A 22,119-nucleotide genomic window follows, 5' to 3' on the forward strand; every position below is an offset into this window, starting at 1 on the left:
GGATACAAACGTGAGGCAGTTTATTCCCGCGGTGAAAATGTTATTAATAAATGATGGACATTGTGGTTGAGAAGATGTTATGAATAGTGCTGTAAATGTACATTTTTTCTCTCCTAATCTAGCAGTTGCTAACGTAAGGTCCTTATCCTATAATCATACAGATAGAAACGGGCAGCTGTAGTGTTTCACAGGTTAAACGTCGGTCCATATTAGTTATTTCTCCAGCTGCTCGGTCGCTCGCATTGTATGCCCTCCACAAGGCTAACCTATAGAATTCGGCCTCGATACCTTAAGTAAATCTTTTATTCTTTCCAAAACATCCCTCCTTGTATTTCGATTCTAAAGATCGCATCCTTCTTATTTAAGATCAACTCATTATTACGGATTTCCTAGTTGAGAGTTTCCATCGCCTATCGAGACCAATTTTTGCTCATTTTTACTTATAGGACCACAACAGGCGATGAAATAGACGATTACGAACGTAAATATATACATATAATGAAAAGACTCAACCGGTATCGATCTTTTCAGGTCTTTATCTAGAAGTTTACGATAATGATAATGACCTGAAAAGGTGGAAATCGGTTAGCCTTTTGACGCATAATGTATGGAATACAACAAAGTTTATTTTTGTGTCCATAATATATATATTTATTAATTAAAATGCTCATGCAGACGATAAATAAGTTTAACCTATGTGGCCCGTGTGATAGCGCTTGGCGATGCTTTTTTGTCAAAGGCCCTGTGATTGGTTGGTTTCATCCAATTGGATGAAAATTTAGAACCTGTCCAATCCAGTTGTACAAATCGGTGATTTTTACAAACGATAGGACCAAAAGCCAGTTAGATGAAATTTTGACCGTGGGACAGGGTGCACATCAGTTGCATCAAATTTTGATGCAAATATTTTGACGCAAATTTGACCGTGGGACATCAGCTTAAGCAATAATTGTACTTAAATTTGTCACTTAAAAATTGAGAGGCAGAGGACACAGGTTTTTTCTCATTCCTCTTCTAAAAAGTAGCCATTTTGGAGGTTTTTGGAAAAAATAAAAATTCTTCATCAGCTTTGACATAATTGTAGTTTTCAGTATGGGAGTATAGAATAATTTTTTTAGTTGTAGTCTGACAAAACAATAATTGAAGGAACATCTGAAATTTCAATGAATATCATTGATTTATGATTGGAAATCAGCGGTTAGAAATCCTTTGCCACCAAAACAGATGAACTCAGTAATGGTATCTGCATTTTTTTATGGAGAAGGATAATTTAATTTAATTACTGCATATAGTCATGAATTTTTATCCAAGGATGCTTAGTTTAAAAAAATACAGATTCTAAATGTGTGGAAGGGAATTATTGATGGTTTTCCATAACTGAAATCATGCTTGGGTCTTTTGACCTGGGTAAAATATTCAAAGTGCACCAATTGCACAGCCCAATGAAGTCTAACTGACAGTGAGTGGGCAATGAATTCAGAATCAATACACAGAGGTTGATTTCAGGAAAAGGAGGAGACAAGTGCGCTGTTATTGATGACCAACTTTTGAAAGGGATAGTGCATGAACATTTGTGTTACTCAAAGGGATTCTTATGATGATGGATTTTACAGAATTTTTATAAACATCAATCAAAGCATTTGTATGTTACTATAGTTCGTTATTATTGCCTTTTCCTTGGTATTTTTCAACTCTAATTTAATTTTCTCATTTACTTTTTAGGGATGAAATGCTTGGGGCAGTTGGTGGGTTTGATGCTCCAGATGGAGATGAAGGTGTACCAGAAGAAGAAAATATCAGAGATTTCTACCAAAATCAGCAGCAAATAACTCTTAACATGGATTCTACACAGGAATTTCCGACATTATCTGGTGGGCCATCCCGGAAAGGTGCGGCTTCGTCAGACTCATCATCTTCTAATGGATTTGCTGTTCGCTCAACTCGCTCAGTTCCTGCTCAACGTAACCAGTTTACTGGTCGACCTAAGGCTCCCCTAGCAATAACAGATGAAAATTTCCCTGCTCTTGATGGAACTCCATCACCTGCAGTGAATACATTGCATCTCAGTGTTAACAGCCATGATTCATCTAAAGGAGTTGGTAAAGGTGGCTTCAATCAAATTTCTGCTGCTGCTGCTTCCGCCCCCCATAGGAATCTTTCAATCCAAGTTAATCATTCACAGAATTCGGGAGTAGTATGTGTTTCTAGCAGTAGCAGATCAAATCCATCAGGAAGAGGGCCCCAAGTTAGTAATGCGAAATCTCTCTCCAGTCAAGATTTTCCTGCCTTAGGAGGAAGTAAGGGTGGACAACGAAATGCTGTTCGAAACCGCCCACCTTCTAGCTCCACCCGGGACAGTGTGGAATTGAGTGCAAGATTTGCTTCTAGTTGTCGTACTAGCCATAAGAAAGATAGTGGTGATTCTGTTACCAGTAATATTCCTGCATCTTCTAGAAGTGATACTGCTGCTGAAGAAAACAAGCAGAAAAAGAAGGCCAGTAAAGGGGAGAATAGTAGCCATAAAGTTGAACCTTCTCTGCAAAATGGTAGTGCAAGGAGTGTAGATAAATCTAACAGTAAGAGGATGAACCTGTCTAGCAACTCTACCTCCAGTAGTCAATCTTCAGCTGTTCCTGTTGGTTATAATTTGGTCGATTCTGGCACAGGTGAAAATGTGATCAATGGGAGTGTGAAAAGTGCAGATAAAATAAGGACTGGTGTGGGAACCACTGGAGAACACCATCCACCGCCGCCACCACCCGGTTTCACCCCTACGCCACCTGGCTTCACCTCAAAGGCCCCACCCCCTGGTTTCACATCTTCATCCTCTGCCCCCTCTCTGATGCAGGTTCCCATTGACAAGGAAGGATGGAGGAATGGATTTAGGGGTGGGCATATTGGCACTTTCTTGTCTCCTCCCGAGTTTGATGCAAGAAATGTCGCACTTGTGTCCAAGGTAGGCTCCGTGCTCAGAGAGTCTGGGACTTCTTCGTTGGATGAATTTCGACAGCTCTCTGTTAGATTTCGCAAAGGATCTCTTTCTGCCCATGCTTACTACCATCACTGCTTGTCAAACATGGGTGCTTCAAATTTTGATAGTATTTTTCCTGAGCTCCTTGTGCTTCTTCCTGATATAGAGAAACAGCAGGTATGTGCATATTTCTGTGACTATTAATTATAGTTTTAGGAAACTGTTGGGTGTTGTGGTTTTTCCAACTGAGTAACACCCTACGTAGATACTATTCCACGGCACAGAGGTTCTCCTGGTGGGGAAAACCAGTGATTTTCGGATTTTTTACCCGATCATTTTTGGTTCCCCACGTTGAACTCTTTTCACCGCTCTAATCCTTGAATTTGATGTAGTTCATCAACTTGCCTAAGTCAGTGCTGCATGCACTAAACGACTAAAGTTTTTTCTACATTTTTCCGAGTCAACTACCAACGATGTGCGTGCGACAGTGTATGGCACGAAATTCAAAGTATTTGAGGTATTCGAGGTTGTACCTTTAGCATAATTATTTGAGATCTCTAATATCGAATACTTAGAAAGTTAACTTTAACTTAAGTTAACTTAAGTTTAACTTTAAGTTAAACTTAAATTTACTCGTAATATCACCTGTCTATGAATTTCGGTACATATTAACCAAAACAAAATACATTTTCATATTTAAAGAAAATTAATTCCCCAAGGCCGTACTCTTTGATGGGCAGATGGGAGTGAAAAGTAATAATGCTAACACGGGAGGTAATGGCAAGATAGGACACTAACTGAAAATACAAACGTGAAACTCACACACGCACCTCGCGGATTTGCTCAAGGGAACAAATGACCGCGTGGGACACACGCACTCACGCACTCAGGTTTGCGGAGCCCTCGCCCACGACAGTGACCCACTCACACAAAAGAAAAAGACAAAATAAAAACACGCTCTCAGTCACGCACCTCGCGGATTTGCTCAAGGGAACAAATGACCGCGTGGGACACACGCACTCACGCACTCAGGTTTGTGGAGCCCTCGCTCACGACAGTGACCCACTCACACAAAAGAAAAAGACAAAATAAAAACACGCTCTCAGTCACGCACCTCGCGGATTTGCTCAAGGGAACAAATGACCGCGTGGGACACACGCACTCAGGTTTGTGGAGCCCTCGCTCACGACAGTGACCCACTCACACAAACGAAAAGGTCAAATGTGAGTGGGTCACTGTCGTGGGCGAGAGCTCCGCAAACCTGAGTGCGTGAGTGCGTGTGTCCCACGCGGTCATTTGTTCCCTTGAGCAAATCCGCGAGGTGCGTGTGTGAGTTTCACGTTTGTATTTTCAGTTAGTGTCCTATCTTGCCATTACCTCCCGTGTTAGCATTATTACTTTTCACTCCCATCTGCCCATCAAAGAGTACGGCCTTGGGGAATTAATTTTCTTTAAACTGTTTAACGGCCGTAGTTCGTTCAATCCCTTATAACATTTTCATATTTCTAATCTTTCACTGACACCCCATATTTGGCATTTAAAGTGTATTTGCGGACATTAGGGGTTGTGCTACGATGAAAATTCACACTTATTGTTAGTAATTAATTTTGAAAGCTCTCTTCCCTCTACGTGGTTGACTTAAAATCTTGAATTGTTTTCACACCTCTCTCTGCACAATCATCTACTGCTTGAAGACCCCGAATAATTTGCAAATCGTTCTTGTAATCAGGATGTTTATACCATTCTTGCGTGGGCTTATCAAAGAATGCAGTTCATATTTCCAATGCATTAAATATCTTTCTCCAATTAGTAGTGACAAAATTTGATATAGATACCGTGGTCAGGTCTCTACGTTTATAGAATGCCATCTTTGGTGGATCATATTTTCCCTCACGTGTCCTCATATGGCGTATCACGTTTTCCTATTCACACCCAGAAAAGGAATCGTCAAAGAATGAAAAACCTACCAACTCCTCAATCAGGTACCACAAGTGGTTTGAAAACCTCTTTTGTACTCCTTTCGCTATGTCCAGGTTAACACTTCCGTAATTTTAGGATCTGAAAGTCACTGTTGGGAGCAGATGCAGCACAAGGAGCGGAGAACCACAACTTTTTCTTTCTTCTTGAGCATATTGAAATCTATTCCACCAATAACTGCATTTTGTGCTCCTATTCGATTGCATAAGAATTTTACTTCTTCCTCCCACGCACATTTATCCGAGAGATTAACTGCGTGCGTCAAAAATTCAATGGCACCACCCCTTGCAATGTCAAACAATTCATCAAGTTTTGTTGTGAAAGATTCTCTTCCTTAAATCTCCACGGTAGATTCCATTCTCTCTTTATGTCGTCGCAAGTTTATCCCTTCGTTGTGTAATTTTTTAACTTTTCAATCGCCTTATTTTCCGTAATAACAGGAATTCTCGTTTTGGTTCATGGATTAAACGCATTTCTTACTGTTTTTCTCGCACTAAGTTTATACATTTCAAACCCATTAGGTTAGAGAAAAACACACAGTACTTCTCTCAATGTAAGTAACTTTAAGTCAAGTATTTCTTCACTTTCCTTTCCAACCAGTTCACTGCACTGAATTTAGTCTTGATATCATACTTTTTCTTGTTAGCCTATTCATAAAATGAACGTCACGTGTATTCATGATAAACTAGTTTTTTCACCACTTTTCTCCTTAAATCCTGAAAAACTTAGCACTTCCTATCCTTTGCGCAATGTCAATAAAAAATAACTATCTCTCCACATTGATCTACAAATGTGAACTGACTGCCTCGTTTCTTATTCCTTGAATATTTCTATCAACTGTTATGGCCCTGGAAGCCCTGGTCATTTCCTTCATTCCTTCATACAAACAGAATTGTGTGAAATACTTAAAACATTTTGCACACAAAGAGCAGTTTTGAACAAATCATGCGGTAATGGTGCCTTTTCAATTCTTCAATACCACTAGCATGTAAATCTTGCCAGCAGGAGCAAAGTCTTTACCGATGGAGGGGAGGGGGTGGAGGGGAAGTCTCTAGTAAGTGGTGCGGGCCGTGCCTCAGCGGCGCCGCGGTGCGGGGTAGCGCCCTGGGGGGTGGATGGCATTACGACGGACGATATCTCGTAAATGCTTAGAAATAGGTCAAAACAAACAGAAAATCGGCCCTTAAGGCCAAAGGGATTTACTTTTACGTTTTACATAGAAATAGCACTTTTTCGGCCCCAAAAATCTCAATTGAGGGTCCTCAGTACTTAGGGCCCTTGGGGCACGGGTTGCCGTTATTTTAAAGTAACCAAATTTTAACACGTGAATATGAACCTCATTTGGACCATTTTGAGACTAGGAAAACATAACTTTTCTCAATTCTGAAAAATAAGGGCCGGCCTAATGTACAGTCACTTTTTAGGACAAAGTTTGTGACACCACTTCTACTCCTTGAGGATATTACTTGCAAATTTATCATTCTGTCTCCATTTATGTTTGATTTAATAATTATTTCATGTGCACTTACTGTGCACTTTACCCCTGTTTTCACTGTCAGTTTGTATTTTATGTATTATAAGTAAGGATGAGTCGGTTCTTAAATTTTTTCGGTTCTTGGTACCAATATGTCATATTACATCAGGCAGCCACTGGTTCATTCTCAAGGTTTTGTTTTTAAAAAATCAACATTTTTACTCTCTCTGGGTGTAATCTATTCTTTTTTGACAGAAGTATTGCCTGCAGTATTGACCAGGGGTTCACTGAAAACCGTTGTTGTCGATGTTGATTTTGGCCGCCACCGCCGCGGCCAACCCTTGCACGGGTTGCGGCGCTGCTAGTCAGGTCGCTCTGGTGCATGTGGATGCACCGAACACTACATTGTCATTTAGCCGAGCATTCCGGCTGCTCAGGTGTGTGGTGGCCTTCATTGCCATCTGATGACATGATTGTATTGCAACGATGAAAAGTAGATTGAACATGTGAGATTTTTTAAGAATTTTCGATAATGCTCCCTTACAGTATGGTATTTTAAGTTATGAATGAAAACTGGAAGAATCTCGTGCAGGACACTGGCCATGGCCTTGAGTACGCTGCAAACCATTTCGGGTTTAGGCACCACATTTAATTTATATTTTGTATTCTGTGTTGTAGCCTAAATGTTACTTTAATTGACAACTTATTCACTTCACTGTCACAGTTCTTATAACCTCAACAATTAACTGCTCAACACGCTGGTACATCGACACCATGGATAAACTGAGTAGCTGCGAGCTAATGCAAAATTGTAATGCAGTGTTGCATTCTGAAGGATAACAACACTTTTAGATGCCTTGAATAGGTTTAGCACACTTACTCCCCTAGGCCACTGAAACTTCTTGTGATGCTAGTCTTATAATATGTAAAATACAAACCAACAGTGAAAATTGGGGTAAGTACACAATAAATGCACACAAAATAATCGTTAAATCTAACATAAATGGAAAAAATTATAAATTTGCGAGTAATATCTCCCTCTAAGTGCATGGCCTTGAGTACGCTGCAAACCATTTCGGGTTTAGGCACCACATTTAATTCCTCTCCTCCATTTAACCTCTCCTTCACGTGCAAATGAAATATTTTTGGTGCCTAGCCAATGACAACAAGCGTAGTAAGGGGAACTAAATTTCCTCGAGGAGCAGAAGTTGTGCCACAAACTTTGTCCCAAACCTTTTGAAAGTGACAGTACTTAGTGAGAGAGAGTAATGTAGAGTGGAAACATTAGCAGTATGTGGTGCTACAGAAGAGTGATGAAGATAAAATGAATCAACCATGTAAGTTATTGGGAAATGCAAAGAACTGAAGAAAATATTTAGCCATATTATAGACGTGAATGGCTTGTATAGGGCCCTTCCATCCATAGGGAGACAGGAGAAGAATGGAGAGGAAATGGGGCGAGGGAGTTAGTATTATCAGCAGATACGTCGTCCTATTTGCTCTTTATTGTGTATATTTATAGTTTTTAAAAAGTCATTCAGGCGATTCTGCTGATCAATTTTCTTTATTCCTGTTAGTGTTTAGCTTGTTTGATTGTTTATGTATGCTCTGCCTTGTAAAGTATAAGTTTTAGATACTGAGTATACAATTATGGCTGATTTTCTGTCATTCCCAAATCCTGGCGTGGCACTTTATGGATACACCTAAGCACAGGGAACTGTATCCTTACCACACTGTGGAGATAGCGTGCCCCCTTTAATCAGCCACTATGTTATCAATGGTAAGCAAATAGTATAGCGTCTGGAAACCACTGTTCTCAAACACTCCCACTTATTGCATGGAAGATCTCAAATGCAGGTTTTGTGCTGGTTTGCCTACTTTTCTCCCAATACTTACACTCCTGTAAATACTTAAATGCTAAGGTCTTTGTTTAGACCTCATTTTTGCTACAAATGAAATATTTCAGTGCTAAAATGAGTGTCACGAAACAGGATAATCTGAAAATGGTTAGTAGAAGTACATGAAAAGTTGTAGGGAATTGCCATATTCTTTATGTACCTATTTTCCCACATCACATCTTTTTTATGATGTATGCAATATTATTAATATAATTATATATTGAATTATATATGTACCTGAAATGCCTGTCCACACTCTTGTTAATAGTTCCCTTATCCTCACTCCAGGAATCAGATTGCATACTTGCTCCCAAGCTTCACTGCTCAGCAATGAATATGTACACTTCGTCGCATTATTTATTCCCCTTACGCAGTACCTTCATCATTAACTGGTGGAGTTGAAAACTTCAACCATGCTGATATAATTCAGTATTCTCTGAGAGTGATTTAAAAGAGTTCAGCGGGGTTAAAGGTTTCTAACCCCCCAAAAGATGTGAGATTTTATCTGCATACGAACACCCTCCCAAAAAAAATTTTACGACTAGCGTAGTCCAGACATGAAATTTTTTCCCCTCTTGCTTTATGCCCTTAGGCGGCAGGTGAATAACTTCTGCCCTTGACTAAGTTCTGTTCTTTATGTCATCATTTGAGGTGTGATGTGCCCCCTCTACCCTATCATGGGCCCTGTACCTTGATTCTAAATGTACCTCTTCCAATACACAGCAGGTGGGGCAATTATGGTAGGTGTTATTGATATTTTGCATCGACTTTTTACAGTAGAATTATTTTTTTTTATTAGGAATTGTGGAAAGTCCATGAGGAAGATGCATTACCTCAACACCACGGCTGGAAGCGTTGGGGACTGGAGTGCTGCAACTCTTGTGGACAAGTTCTTTCTGTGAAAGACCTTGAGTTTCACCTTAAAAGTCATGCCCTTGAAGCTAATTTTCCTGCACTTCCATCTAGTGGCAATGCTTCATTTCCTTCCCTACCTGGATTCTCAAGTGTTGCTACATCAACTAGGTAGAAGGTCTTTGATACCATTCTCTAAGTATTGTATTTATGTTAGCCTTTACTTTCATTGTAAAAATGTAATTTTGAGGACAGTATCATGTCTCGAACACTGCTGCTTCTGAATATCTGATTTTGGAATGATGAACTCAGATAAGGTGTGACAGCAGGTTACCGGTGGTAAATAATTCTACCGTGTGTACATTTGAACTGTGTATTTTGTAAATAACTATGGTTTTTGAAGTAAAAACATCCTGCCTTATTTTGTATAAAGATATTTTCTGAAGGGGTAATTATGGGTGGTAAATTTTAGAATTCCCCAAGAATTAAACCATGTTGTTGACGTAATGATAATATATTGTTTTAAATTTATGAGCAATTTTAAAACTAAATCTGTTACCATTACCTTTTTTACATCCTTTATGATTTCATTGGAAATTTTAATGTAGTGTCTAAGGTATTAAGGAGAAATAGTTTCCTCAACCAAGAAATCAAAACCATATGACACTGAGGACAACTTTTATTTAATGCATACTGGTCTTACATAAAGGATATAAATAAATTGTTAAAAGCACTCTGTCTTCATTATTTAAATCAAAAATCTCGTTAATTCTGAAACAATTTTTGATACATAGCATTATCACCCTTGACATTTTGGCTTGCCACCCTGGTCCCCTGAGCTGATACAGTGCCCACACATTTATCATTCCTCAGGGCAAGCTTAAGCTATAAGGTTAACAAATACTATTGCCATCATTAACCATTTCTGGAGTAGTCTTCAACAGATACTCCACAAAATGCAAAAATGTGAACAAGAATGGCCTAGTCGAAGTTGCTTTGCAAGATTTTCAGGAGATAAGAGGGCGTTAAGGTACTTGGTAAAGTTGGTAGCATTTCTCACCCTATTGAAGTGTAGTTCAGATCAATTTTAATGGTAAATGCACCACCAATCCACTTCCTCAAACCAACCAGGGGGGCAAGAAGCAAAGGAATAGGAAAAGGGGAGGTATTTCTTAATGTAGGCACTGGTTTTATTTCTTGGTTTATCTTGGAGCAATTTCAAAGGGGGAGTTAGCAGTGCACCACTTGACCCAACCACCCCCTTACGCTGTTATATCATACAGTACAGATGATATAAAAAAGCTCAAGACAATTTATCTCCATATCCAAATTCATTTGAGACCAGAAACTAATAACTAGTTAGGCCAACTTTTTCTGTTACAAAGACTTAGAGGTGGTCAATTTGAGATTACACACAGAACACAGAGTGGATTCATTCACGATTCTATCATTTCCTTTACTTACTGATCCAATTCATTGAACTTCATTTGAACAAAACAAAGAATTTCATTTCATCTGCAGTTTCTAATTTTTTTATTTTTTTAATTACTTTTAAATCTTTCAAATATAATTTCCCCAAACAGATCACATGAAAGCTTATGCCCTGAGCGATTTGTTGATTCCAAGGGAATTAGTTCACTCTTTAAAAAGATTGTGGAATCCACCTGCCACACAATACCTTACACCTAAACCAAAGCTCCCCAGCCTTTCAAAGTGGCTTGGTGATACAACAATTTGTCCCCACCCATAATCATGGAGGACAAGCAGCAGATTTTTTTTTAGTTTTATTATATTTTTTTGGATTCTTGCATGGTTGATTTCAAAGATATTTGCTTTATCATTTCCAAATGCATAGCAGTACAATAGTATTACATAATGCTACCTCAACATTACAACATCAGAATGTACACATTTATATATTTATATATATAATATATTTATATTCAGACACATGACAAAGCAATCATGATTACATTGATTCATTTATAACACTGTATACAAGCAACAGAAATACCACAAATCGAAGGAATTCTGAGTGAATGGTTATGATTTTTCACCGCTATTGCAGGGCAAAGTAGATTACAAGGAGAATATGAAAAGGATAGGATCATAGTTGAGAAGTTATCACACAGACTTGTGAACACAGTCTACGCCATGAGCAAATACTTTATCAACATGTATATACATAATACCTCTTCAATCAACATTTTTTTTTACTTTTTTTATTTAATATACAAATATGTGAAGGTAAAATTCTGATATCTGAACTTGCACCACATGGTATTTGTCATTTTCATGGACTTCTCCATTTTGTAATATTTGTTACAATTCACACATCCCTTGAATTTTGCACAAACATTTACAGTAACTGCTAACAATGCCAGTGCAATTGAAAGGGATAGAATAAGCTCAATGTAAAGCAATGAATGCTAAAACAGCTACTGTCTTTTGGTTTTGATTTTGAAACATTTTCTAAGAGTAGCACTGGCACAACTCAATAGGTAACAGACACATTGCAAAAATAAGAAAACAAGTTAAACAAAGCATATAACATCATTTTAAAATTTCAATAAATGTCGTAACCTAAAATTTATTATGACAACTCTGAAGACCACATCAAGGCGTCCCATCACTTGGGAAAGAAGCAAGCTGGGACTATTGTTCATTCCACAAAATTATCTGATAAAATATCCAAACTAAGTAAATAAACTGATTATTTCACATAAAAATAACTTTTGACATATTTGCAATAGAGGAATATTGCATTAAAATAGTTCTATCAAATTCCAAAGTGTTGTGAAAATGCTTTATAAATTTCCTATAGTACTAAACGCTTACAACCGAAGTGTAATTATACAATAGAACTCGAAAATAGAAAATTTTGGAGTCTATAATTATTATGGGCGATGATAATACACATTACTTCAAAGTTCTGAGGGACAATAGCCATAACAAACCAATAAGAGTACATAAAAACAGACTATTGTAGTTTACATATTTAGTGTGACTAAAATTGTTTTGGCACTTAAAAATTGTTCTCAAAACTTAATTTCATGGTCAATTGAAAATAAGAAAAAAATCAATGGACCCCTAAACACGAACATTAACAACAGGAGAAAAAGAGATTCAAACTTTTGGAAAGTAAAAATGCCCTAATGATTTAATAATAATGTGAGCAACAGCTAACTTCTAAGCCCTAAAATTATAACAAAGACTTTATAGCTTTACCTAAATCATATTATAACAATACTAAACAAAAACCCAAAGAAAAATGAGAACAATTCTACACAGGAACTTGCCCAAGACAAAAGAGTCATTGATACACAGCACCTCATCAATCAATACCTTACAACCATGCTAATACCTATTAACCAACCTAGAAGCGCATTTTAGTAGTCAACACCATGATGGCGATAATGCTAAGAAACCTGGGGCAAATTTAATGTTAGCCCTTAATAACAGATGTACGTGCAAAATGAGATTATTACTCAAAATACTGCTAATGTGACCAAAACACTTTCTTGCCATCATTACAATCTAAAAGATTGCCTATTCAAATCCAAACAATCAAAATCAAATCTGGTGCTTAAATATGTTGTAGATAAAGCATGTCGTAACCTCATCAGGAAAATAATCCTCAGTCAACTGTTCAGGTCTTGGATTAATCATTTAAGCCCAGCTACAACTTTTTAGTAAATATTTGGAAAAATGATGACAAGAATGAGACACCACAGGTTATTCTTTAAGATTCAGTCATGAAAACTGTAGAGACAGTTTCCAAAAATATTTTTCCACTGAAATTACAATATGGCTGTATTAAATTTCACAGTGATTCATCAAAGCAGTCTTGTTTATTTGGTTTAGTCTAACGATTGAATATACATTTATCTGCCAGAAACAACAAAAACAAAAATAAAACCAAATTAGTTTTCTGAAACACTTGGAAATATATAGAAAAATCACTCGGATAAGGAATATACTTATAAAAATTCAATTCACAATACACATAGAAAAAGTGAACTGACCTTGTAGCCTCAAAATAATAAGTGTTTGCAAGTCACCTCGTGTACTTTAATATTATTGCAACATTTGACTGCCAAATTAAACACTTTGTACTTGGCAGGACAGCAGTTGAGGTCTGAATTTGGGAACATCAGAATTTTTAAGGACTAAATAATTATTACATTTTCAGGTACTACCTATCACCCATTTAAAAGCCCAACTTGTCCATATAGGAGCTCATTAGAGTGCACACCGAGCTCATAGAAAGTAAACTGCATAAGGGACATACAACACTCAGTATTCATACATTGAAATATCACAATCAAGGTTTTCTTTTGAGTTGTCTAATCAACAAAGCACCACTTCAAGAGGTAACCTATTCTACAAGGACACCATCTATGTATTTCCCTTACTGATCTTGAGAACGAGGGAAAAATTCTCACCAATGAAGTTAAATCAGTCCAAAGAGCCTGCAATGCAAGAATCATCAGGCTTACTGATATCAATTGAAACACTGGACAAGCCAATGCCTCAATTTTTGTCAAACAAATTATTTTTTAATTGCATGTATCACGTGAGTAAATGGAGACACTGAGATCTTACTTGTGACAACATTGAAATGCATTTGGGATGAACTATATGAACATGAATAAGAGGATTTCTTTAAGTTTTTATGTAACACTTGATGATGGATTTATTGCAGCAGCTACATCATGCATATCTTGGCATGAAGTCTACACTGAAATGACTGAAACCTAACAGTATTGTGTGCTCCTGATAGTTGCCAAGCTGCGAAGTGTCACCAAAATTACAGACAACATAAGCCCCAAATAAAAAAGCTGATATAAAAACGCACGCAAAAGGAATGGATAATTAGAGCACATAAGATATTTGGGAACTCAAAGACATATGGTCAAATAATAATAGAGAGCCAATAAAAAACTGGCAACTGTGATATGTAATAAGTCCTATTAATCCCTGAAGACAAGGTATCTTTAGTATTCCACAAAAAGACATAACATAAGAAGGTCTATTTAATTATGCTTGATATATATTTTAATAGTTTTACTTAAGCACTTTTGAGAGATAAGAGCAATAAGGTAAAATGGTACTTTTTAATTTCTTCACCAGAGGGTGAGCCAAGAGAGCATTTACTTCAGTGAATAATTGCCAACAATATACTTTCAAAAACAAAAATAGAAATGAACTGACCAGGCTTTAAGAAAGTATTGGGTTTTTATTGGCATGACTAGTGTCACGTTAACTTGAGAAGGCTGCATTGCATTCCTGAGCTTAAAAAAAGACCCCATATTTATTCACGTCCAGAAGCCCCAAATTTAAGCAAGTGTGCTAATGACTGCATTAATGATGGGCTATTGTTATGAATGGGGTTGAAAAATGTTAAATTACTATAAAAAAGTAAGGTGGGGATATGTAAAATGATGTCTTCCAGTACATAAAGGCCACGAGGAGGGTACACAATAGTTCAGAGTGTGACGAGCCCATTGCAGTCATTTACTATCCTGGAATGCCATTTGAACTTAAGTCTAACAATGCATGAGCAAGGGGAATTTCTAAGTCTGGGATTCCGTATTCACATGTATTTGACTCACTAAGAGAGGGCAAGTAAGAAAAAGATATTGAATAAGTAGCCCCAGAATAGGTCCAATTACCCATAAGGCACAGCTTTCATCCATTTTCTCAATGGTTACATTCCATGACTTAGCAGAAAATTATTGAGTCATTAAATTCTAAAATGGTTTCTTTTCCCACCGTGGCACAGTAGCAAAATTTTCGAGAATATTTCCTTCCATACAAGTTATTTTCCTTATAGTTTTCTGGCAATAAGGAACAGTTAATATCACCATGGTCAATCAAAATAACAGAAGCACGGCCTAAGCAATGGACAAACAGCATTCAGTATAAAACTCCCACTAATCAACCTTCACATCAAACTATAATCTAATTGGAGAAACTCTCTCATCCTGCCATCACAATTCACACCACACAATATGCCTTAACAATTTCCAATCACTCAGAACTGGTGAGCAATAATTAAAGGATGATTATTTTAAATTTCAAAAATACATAGACCTCCTCACACCACAAAGAGAAATGGTAATGCATTCACAGATGCTCATACTATCCACCTAATACCTCAATAGGAGAAGTGGCTGGGAAAATGAGGTAAACTATATGGAAGAGTAAATTAATAAATATAGGTTACAGGTACCCACACCCACAAAGCATTGAACAACTATGTACAGCACCTCCACCTGAGAATTAACATTGGCAGTACACTACATCAATCCGATGTACTTCATGTCCATTAAGCTCCCACTACCAAGATATTCACATTATTATGCTGTAAGTAACTCTTTAGAAACATTGCACAGTTACAACTACCCTAACAAAAGTCAAAACACAAGGCACTTGAGTACTTCATAAGTTTCAATCCTTGTGCCCATTAGATTTTGGATAGCTTAATAATATAGAAAACGCCTTCTGACTTGAAAACTAAACTATCACCCCATAATTCACAACCCCTCATAAAATGGAATACATCCTAGTTTTGGTACTTTAGTTAGCTAAAAATGCATGGAAGAAGGATGATTAACTAGGATGGTCCATCTGGAAAATTGCTTCCTTCACACTTGACACAAAATTATCGACAAGTTTTCAAGAATCACTCTTAAATATGATTGGATCTGACATCCTGCACATTAGATGCAGACACTAAGTCTGAGACTTGTGAGGTCTAACCTCTTATCTTTGGTATTTAACAATGCACCTCCCACTTTAATGAGCTTCATTCACAATAGGTTAACTCCCTACAATTGCCCAATTCTCTCATGGTGTTCTACGGAATTTTCAGCATTAAGGGTGGAAAATTGCTGGAATATATGTATTAATTAAAATTCATACTTTGAAGTACTCAGAAACCACTGAATGGTCACAAAAATTGAAGGTGGGTTAAGTTCAAAGTCAATAGAAATGCTAATTAAATAGATATCACTTTCCCTCTCAACCTTCTCATGGAGAACTACGTAGGTGTTTCGAGTGACACCAAGTAGAACAGATTTTGTTTGATACCTTTTAGGTTAAGGACACTACAATCCCAATCAAATTAATTAACTGAGCAACTGCACTTTAATTTGAGTACATTCTCTCCCAATCTGTGGGGAGAAATCCCATTAAAATGCACTGATTTTATTCGTACTTTATAATAAGGAAGATGTTGCATTCCTGCATGTGAGAAATCATAGGGTCAAAAAAGGAACCATTTGATTAATAAAATTTTGAGTTGTACTTCAACCCATTACTGCACTCTCTTCATGACTATGATTATTAGCCCTCTTTATCAGGTTTTGATGGCGGTAACTAGCAAAATGGCACTTAACTACAAAATGATCTTCACGATTTATGTAATAATCTTTAGCCCCCAATGGAATCCAACTAACTCTTAAATCTTCAGAAATGAACCACACATTGCACCACGGCAACCTTAACACTTGTACAGCATTAATCACTAAACATCAATGAGAGAATTATTGCCACTTAAGGCATAAAAGCACCTTCTGCTGGGATCTTAACTTCCCTTAATTCAATAAAGAATAATTAAACAAATGTGCAACCCTTGTTTGATTGAAAAAAGAAAAATTAATTCCATTTAAGAAGACAATCTATGGAATCTAACCCAAAGCTTTTGCATCAGCAGTAATATGTTTCCAGAAGGCCGCCTTCCTCCGTTCAATGGCATAAAAATAGTTAAGTGTTGGTTATGTTAAGGACGGTAAATGTGCTATACATACATTTTCCTAAAGATACAGTATGACCTGACAACCTCACATTATTAAAAACTTGCATACACATACAATTTTTCCCATCTAATGCGTTATACACTTTCTATGAACTGGCAGACATTTTGGAAGGAGAAAAGTTGGATGCTGTAATTCAACAATATATATATTTGTATAAAAAAAGAAAAAAATGGACATTACTCTTCACCCAAATTCTCACTGGAACCATAATTAGTGACTATGGCCAATGCCTTAAGGCCACTGTTCATCGCATTCTTGAGCCACAACCACTTTCAGCCCATAATGGAGGTCATTTTTCATCCTATGGGAGTTTGCACAACAATACTATTGTCAAATGACTTTTTAAGGGGGCACAGAAAAAGATTAATCAAACTAATACTACAAACTTGGGATCCCATCAAAGATTATAACACAACATTTGGTCACAGTTGATTGCATTTACTAGAAAGATCCCAAGTAACTTAAATATCCTCCATTATTAAATAGCCATTCATTTACAATGCCACATGTCCAGGCACAAATACACAAAAAGATAAAGGTAAGAAGTAGAATAATATAGAACAAATTTGCCTTGTTATCTCAAATTAGCAGCACAACATCCATTCTCACACACACACCACTCAAAATACACAGGCACACATACACACACACTTTTATGAGCAATCAATTACGCAAACAGCAGCAATCACACATCTTGACTTAGTAAACACGTACATTAAAAACATCAAACCATGCAAGATTCCAACAAGGCGACAAGTAGTAACTTCGATCCCTTAATGGACCTTGAGATGGGGGAAGGAAACATATTCAAAAACATCACAAGAGTACTTGATATCCTGGGAAATTGTATCATTATGTGCAATTCATGCACCACATTAAGGCTTGCAACCATGCCTACAGACAAATTCAAATTTGACATCACAAGTATCAAAGGCAGTAAAAAATTAAAAGAAAGGAGAGGTTTCTTTGCCCACTCCAAATTTATCCTCTTGAGTTAAAACTAAATATATTATATGTATATATATATTCCCTTTCACATAAGTCACAAGTGACAGGCACATTTTCATAATTTTTCATAAAAATCAAGTGTCTATGTAAGCATGGGTACAACCTTAATAATGGTTATTTTTCCCAAAACCCATCAAACCATATTGTGGCAATAACATAACAACCCATAGTGAGTTACATCCATCAATCCAAAATAAAAATAGCTGAGTAAGAGTTAACAGTTTTTCACCTGACCAGAAAAATTAATTCTACACAACTTTCCCAATTTTATTTACTTAGGGACAACCGATTCCTATGACCACCAAACATCTCTATATATCACATACTAGCTACAAGAGGGGATCCTATTAAAAGCCCAACCCATCTTAACACTCAAGGCAGTATACACAACAAAATAATGCACAACTTCAGTTTCTGGACTTCGTTTGAAGCCAACTTATAACTAATCCTATGCTCTAGTTTACATCTGTTAACTTTTATTATTAAATTACATATTAGATCACTGGAAGAAATATCAGTAACACCCAAGGCCGGATTGCAAATCATTAGGTATCCCCCTTAGGCATCTCCAACATGGTCGTTTTTCACACTTAACACTTACTAGAGAGTCCCATGTTATAATTTTAAAATCATTTGGCAGACATTTTCATTGATACCATCTCACTTAGTAGTCATAACATTGCAGTACGAATCATCAATTCTTCTTTGACAATTGATATGGCTCATTTCCTCATTTACTTTCTATAAATTTATAACTCTCTCCTGATCAAAGGGAAATTAAGATTCCCTTAAATACATTTATGAAACACAAGTGGCACTTCATCACAAAATACTGGAAAAGTAAGGAAAATACTAATTGGTAAGGATTATTATTTTTTTTTTGAAAAGTGATTGGTTATTGTAAACTTCCATTTGTGCAATATTATTAATCTACTAAAGCTGAGCTCACATTCAAATAGGTGGTTCAAATAGTGAACACTGCCTGCCCAGTCCAGACTTGATGAATGCATCACAAGACCTATTAATGGTCACAGAGGTATTTCCAGACTTCTTTATAATCAAAAAAAGCAAAAGGCAAGGATGGACTGTGAACCTCACATGCCTAACATCAAAGCTTTCGAGCAGTGAGGTTTCAAAATGACTTGAACACTTGTACTCTTTTCCATATATATGTATATATATGTGTGTGTTTGAATCTATATATATATATGCATATATCTATATATATTTTTATCGAACAGCCAAGATGTGTGTACGTATCACTGATGCACTTCTTCATCGTCTCTTATCTCCATGAGTTAAGCAGCAGTAGCACCACTGACAACACCAATCGCTGCCTTTTCTCCTCCAACCCTCGAATACCCACAATCCATCCCTTAATGCACTGCACTCAGCATACTGCTTCATCTGACACCCGCAAATAGTATTTTTTTTATTTTATTTTTTTTTCTCAATTGACAAGTTTGCACAGTTTTTATCACATTCATTGGCAGATTACTACCATTAAGGATTCTGGAGCAGTTGAAAGTACACCCCAATCAAGTGAATTCATCTTCTTCTATGCACTTACTATCTATTGACTTAACTTACCTTAATCTAGGTAAACATTATCTTTTGGTACAATATTGGCAAAAATTAAGCACAAAATGTACATACCATAAACCACAGTCATTCATAATTAATTTTCACAATAGATCTCATCTCACTTACAACTATAATTGGCATTTTATCTCTTGGAACCAGCTTATGGGTGTTACCACCACAAGGCTTTAGCATTAAAACAATGAAATGCCTCCCATTCTATGGTAGGATTAATCAGAAAATTTTGCATCATGCCATGGCAGCAGTAATGGCAGGATACAGAGAGACAGCTCCCACTCAACATCTGAGAAGTCACATTTTTTTAAAAGCCACTCACAAGTCACAGCACAGTTGTATGGAAAATATGTTTGATCAATGACCAAGCCTCCTTGAGCTCAGGAATTCGGCATTCTTTTCCGAGAGACCTAAGAGCATCATGTGAGATCTCGGGAATCAAAATGTACATGTCCAACAGAGGCATAAGTGTAATGCATTTAACAATTTCAGACCAAATTCAAACACTGAGATTGGCAGCTCTCATACTCACAGCAAGGCCCACCACTGGGCATAAAGCATGCTCCTTTGGAAGCGTGTATTCCAGTAATACCTCTTCACATGGACTCCCCTCCTAAAAGGTCTCCAGGTAGGAAGGAGTTAAGCGAGGATGGAGTGGCACGATGTTGATCGTTGCCACCATCTAAGGGAGTAGCACCCCAGAGGGAAGATGCAGACGGAGAAGGCCAAAGCTGACTGCCTCCCCCACCACTCCAAGCATCAGAAGCTGCCTTTGAAGGAGGTTGACCTGACTGGGAATTAGGAGCAACGGGGGCAAAATGAGCCTGGGGATTGGGGGCGACAACTGGAGGGGCAGCCCCAGTTCCACGAATGCCCCAAGGTGTGGAACTACCTCCCTGTTGCTGTGGTTGCTGCGCACCATGGCCCAAGTGCTGCAGCAATGAATGAACCTCAGACTCAGCAGGAGACTCTGCAAAAATGGTGGTGTTGCCCAAAACACAGTTGTTTAGGGCACCCTGAGCCTGGAAAAGCAGAAAATAAAAAATAGTAAAACCTCTCCCTTACAGATTTGGAGCAGGAACAAAAAGAGGATAAATCATTGGGAAATGTCAACCAAGGATACAAATTTACTTAATTTATTACCCAACATTAAATCAAATTCAGAATAACAAATGTGAACTCAAATTTGAAATTCTAAGACTGATAACCACATAAAACTGTATTCAGCTGTCAACCATTAGCAGAGTTCATACCAACTTTCCCTTATCAATTCCTCTGACTTTTCCCTGATTTCCCTGATGGCAGAAATAAAGTTGAATGCCAAGAAGTCAGTCCGAGGCACTGCCACAAAACCATGAAAGAAACATAACTCCCACCTCGTCCATGGAAAATAGCAATGCACATTCAACCCTGATTTTCATAATTTTGCTATGCCTCTGGATTTTTTACCAACCCAAAATCTAATTTCCTGCACATTTACTACCAGTCCTGATTTTAATTTCCCTGACATATCAATGACTCTCCTAACTGGAATGAACCTTAACAGGACATTACTCACACAGTAGAATTCCATAATAATATCACATGATGCATTGCTTTCATTACCAGCTTGATGAATGAAAATGTGTTTCACACAAAATGAAGCAAGAACTAACTTAAACTTGAAAATTACTAAAATACACAATCCAGGGCTCAGCTGAAGTAACAGAAAACCTGACACTTGAGGAAAGTTGACATGAGATGGATAATGAAGTTGATAAACATGAAAACAAAGTTAATGGCTCACCTTCAGGGTGGCTACTCATATAAAGTGGGTATTCTATGACTTTTGAAGACTTAATGAACAAATTTTCACAATTCTTCCTGCCTATTTCAAGAGATTATTTTACCAAATACTACTCTATATAGGAGAAGCACCACTTAAATGGCATTTTGGGAGTAGGACATTGCAGTACAGAAGTTTTACCCAGCATAAGATTTTGATGATGAATCGTCATTTTTTATTTTCCTTTTTCCCCGACATTTCCCAACTATCAAGTGACATAAGTTCCATAATTTTTAGAAGATTGGCCACCCTCATTATGTGTGGTTTATTTCAAACCTACAGTGTTAATGGCAGTGATATACATATCAATTGCCATGAGAAAAAAATTCCCCTTGACTGGGAATTGAATGTCGGAACTATGGCTTTTGGTGCCACTGCACCACTTCTGTGACACTGTGCACTAAGCTATCCACGTTCTTTTAGGGGATAGGATTTCCCAAGCACCCTGATTATAGGTAGATCACAGGCACTGATGTGTCATTACCTTCCTGAAAACACATGAGCTTGGAGGCTACTAAGATCATGGTTTTGTTCATTCATTCAGGTTGTCATTTCATACGTAAAAACTAGAGGTGGGTTGGCAACCCAAGATTTGTGTTGAACCAATTTTAAATAAAAAATACTTTCAAAACTGAAGTTGAGTCGGTGCTGGTAAAATAAATTAACTATGCATAATTAAATGCAATTAATAAATT

The 22,119-nt window shown here is 37.2% G+C and overlaps 2 protein-coding genes across 9 annotated transcripts in view; one reads left to right on the plus strand and one right to left on the minus strand.

Moving 5' to 3' along the window:
- LOC124169765 (E3 ubiquitin-protein ligase ZNF598) overlaps positions 1 to 9,905 on the plus strand; it is a 25,883-nt gene extending 15,978 nt beyond the window's left edge. The window contains exons 6-7 of the mRNA XM_046548481.1: positions 1,723 to 3,148; positions 9,120 to 9,905. Coding sequence (XP_046404437.1) covers positions 1,723 to 3,148; positions 9,120 to 9,347 — 1,654 coding nt within the window. The 3' untranslated portion in view covers positions 9,348 to 9,905. The remainder of the gene's footprint in view (positions 1 to 1,722; positions 3,149 to 9,119) is intronic.
- LOC124169724 (protein Gawky) overlaps positions 9,834 to 22,119 on the minus strand; it is a 94,727-nt gene continuing 82,441 nt past the window's right edge. For all 8 annotated transcript variants that reach the window (XM_046548452.1, XM_046548459.1, XM_046548469.1 and 5 more), the window contains one exon: positions 9,834 to 20,621. In XM_046548452.1, coding sequence (XP_046404408.1) covers positions 20,196 to 20,621 — 426 coding nt within the window. In that variant the 3' untranslated portion in view covers positions 9,834 to 20,195. The remainder of the gene's footprint in view (positions 20,622 to 22,119) is intronic.

Source organism: Ischnura elegans, chromosome 1 (genome assembly GCF_921293095.1).
Source record: "Ischnura elegans chromosome 1, ioIscEleg1.1, whole genome shotgun sequence".
Classification (NCBI taxonomy): Eukaryota; Metazoa; Arthropoda; class Insecta; order Odonata; family Coenagrionidae; genus Ischnura; species Ischnura elegans.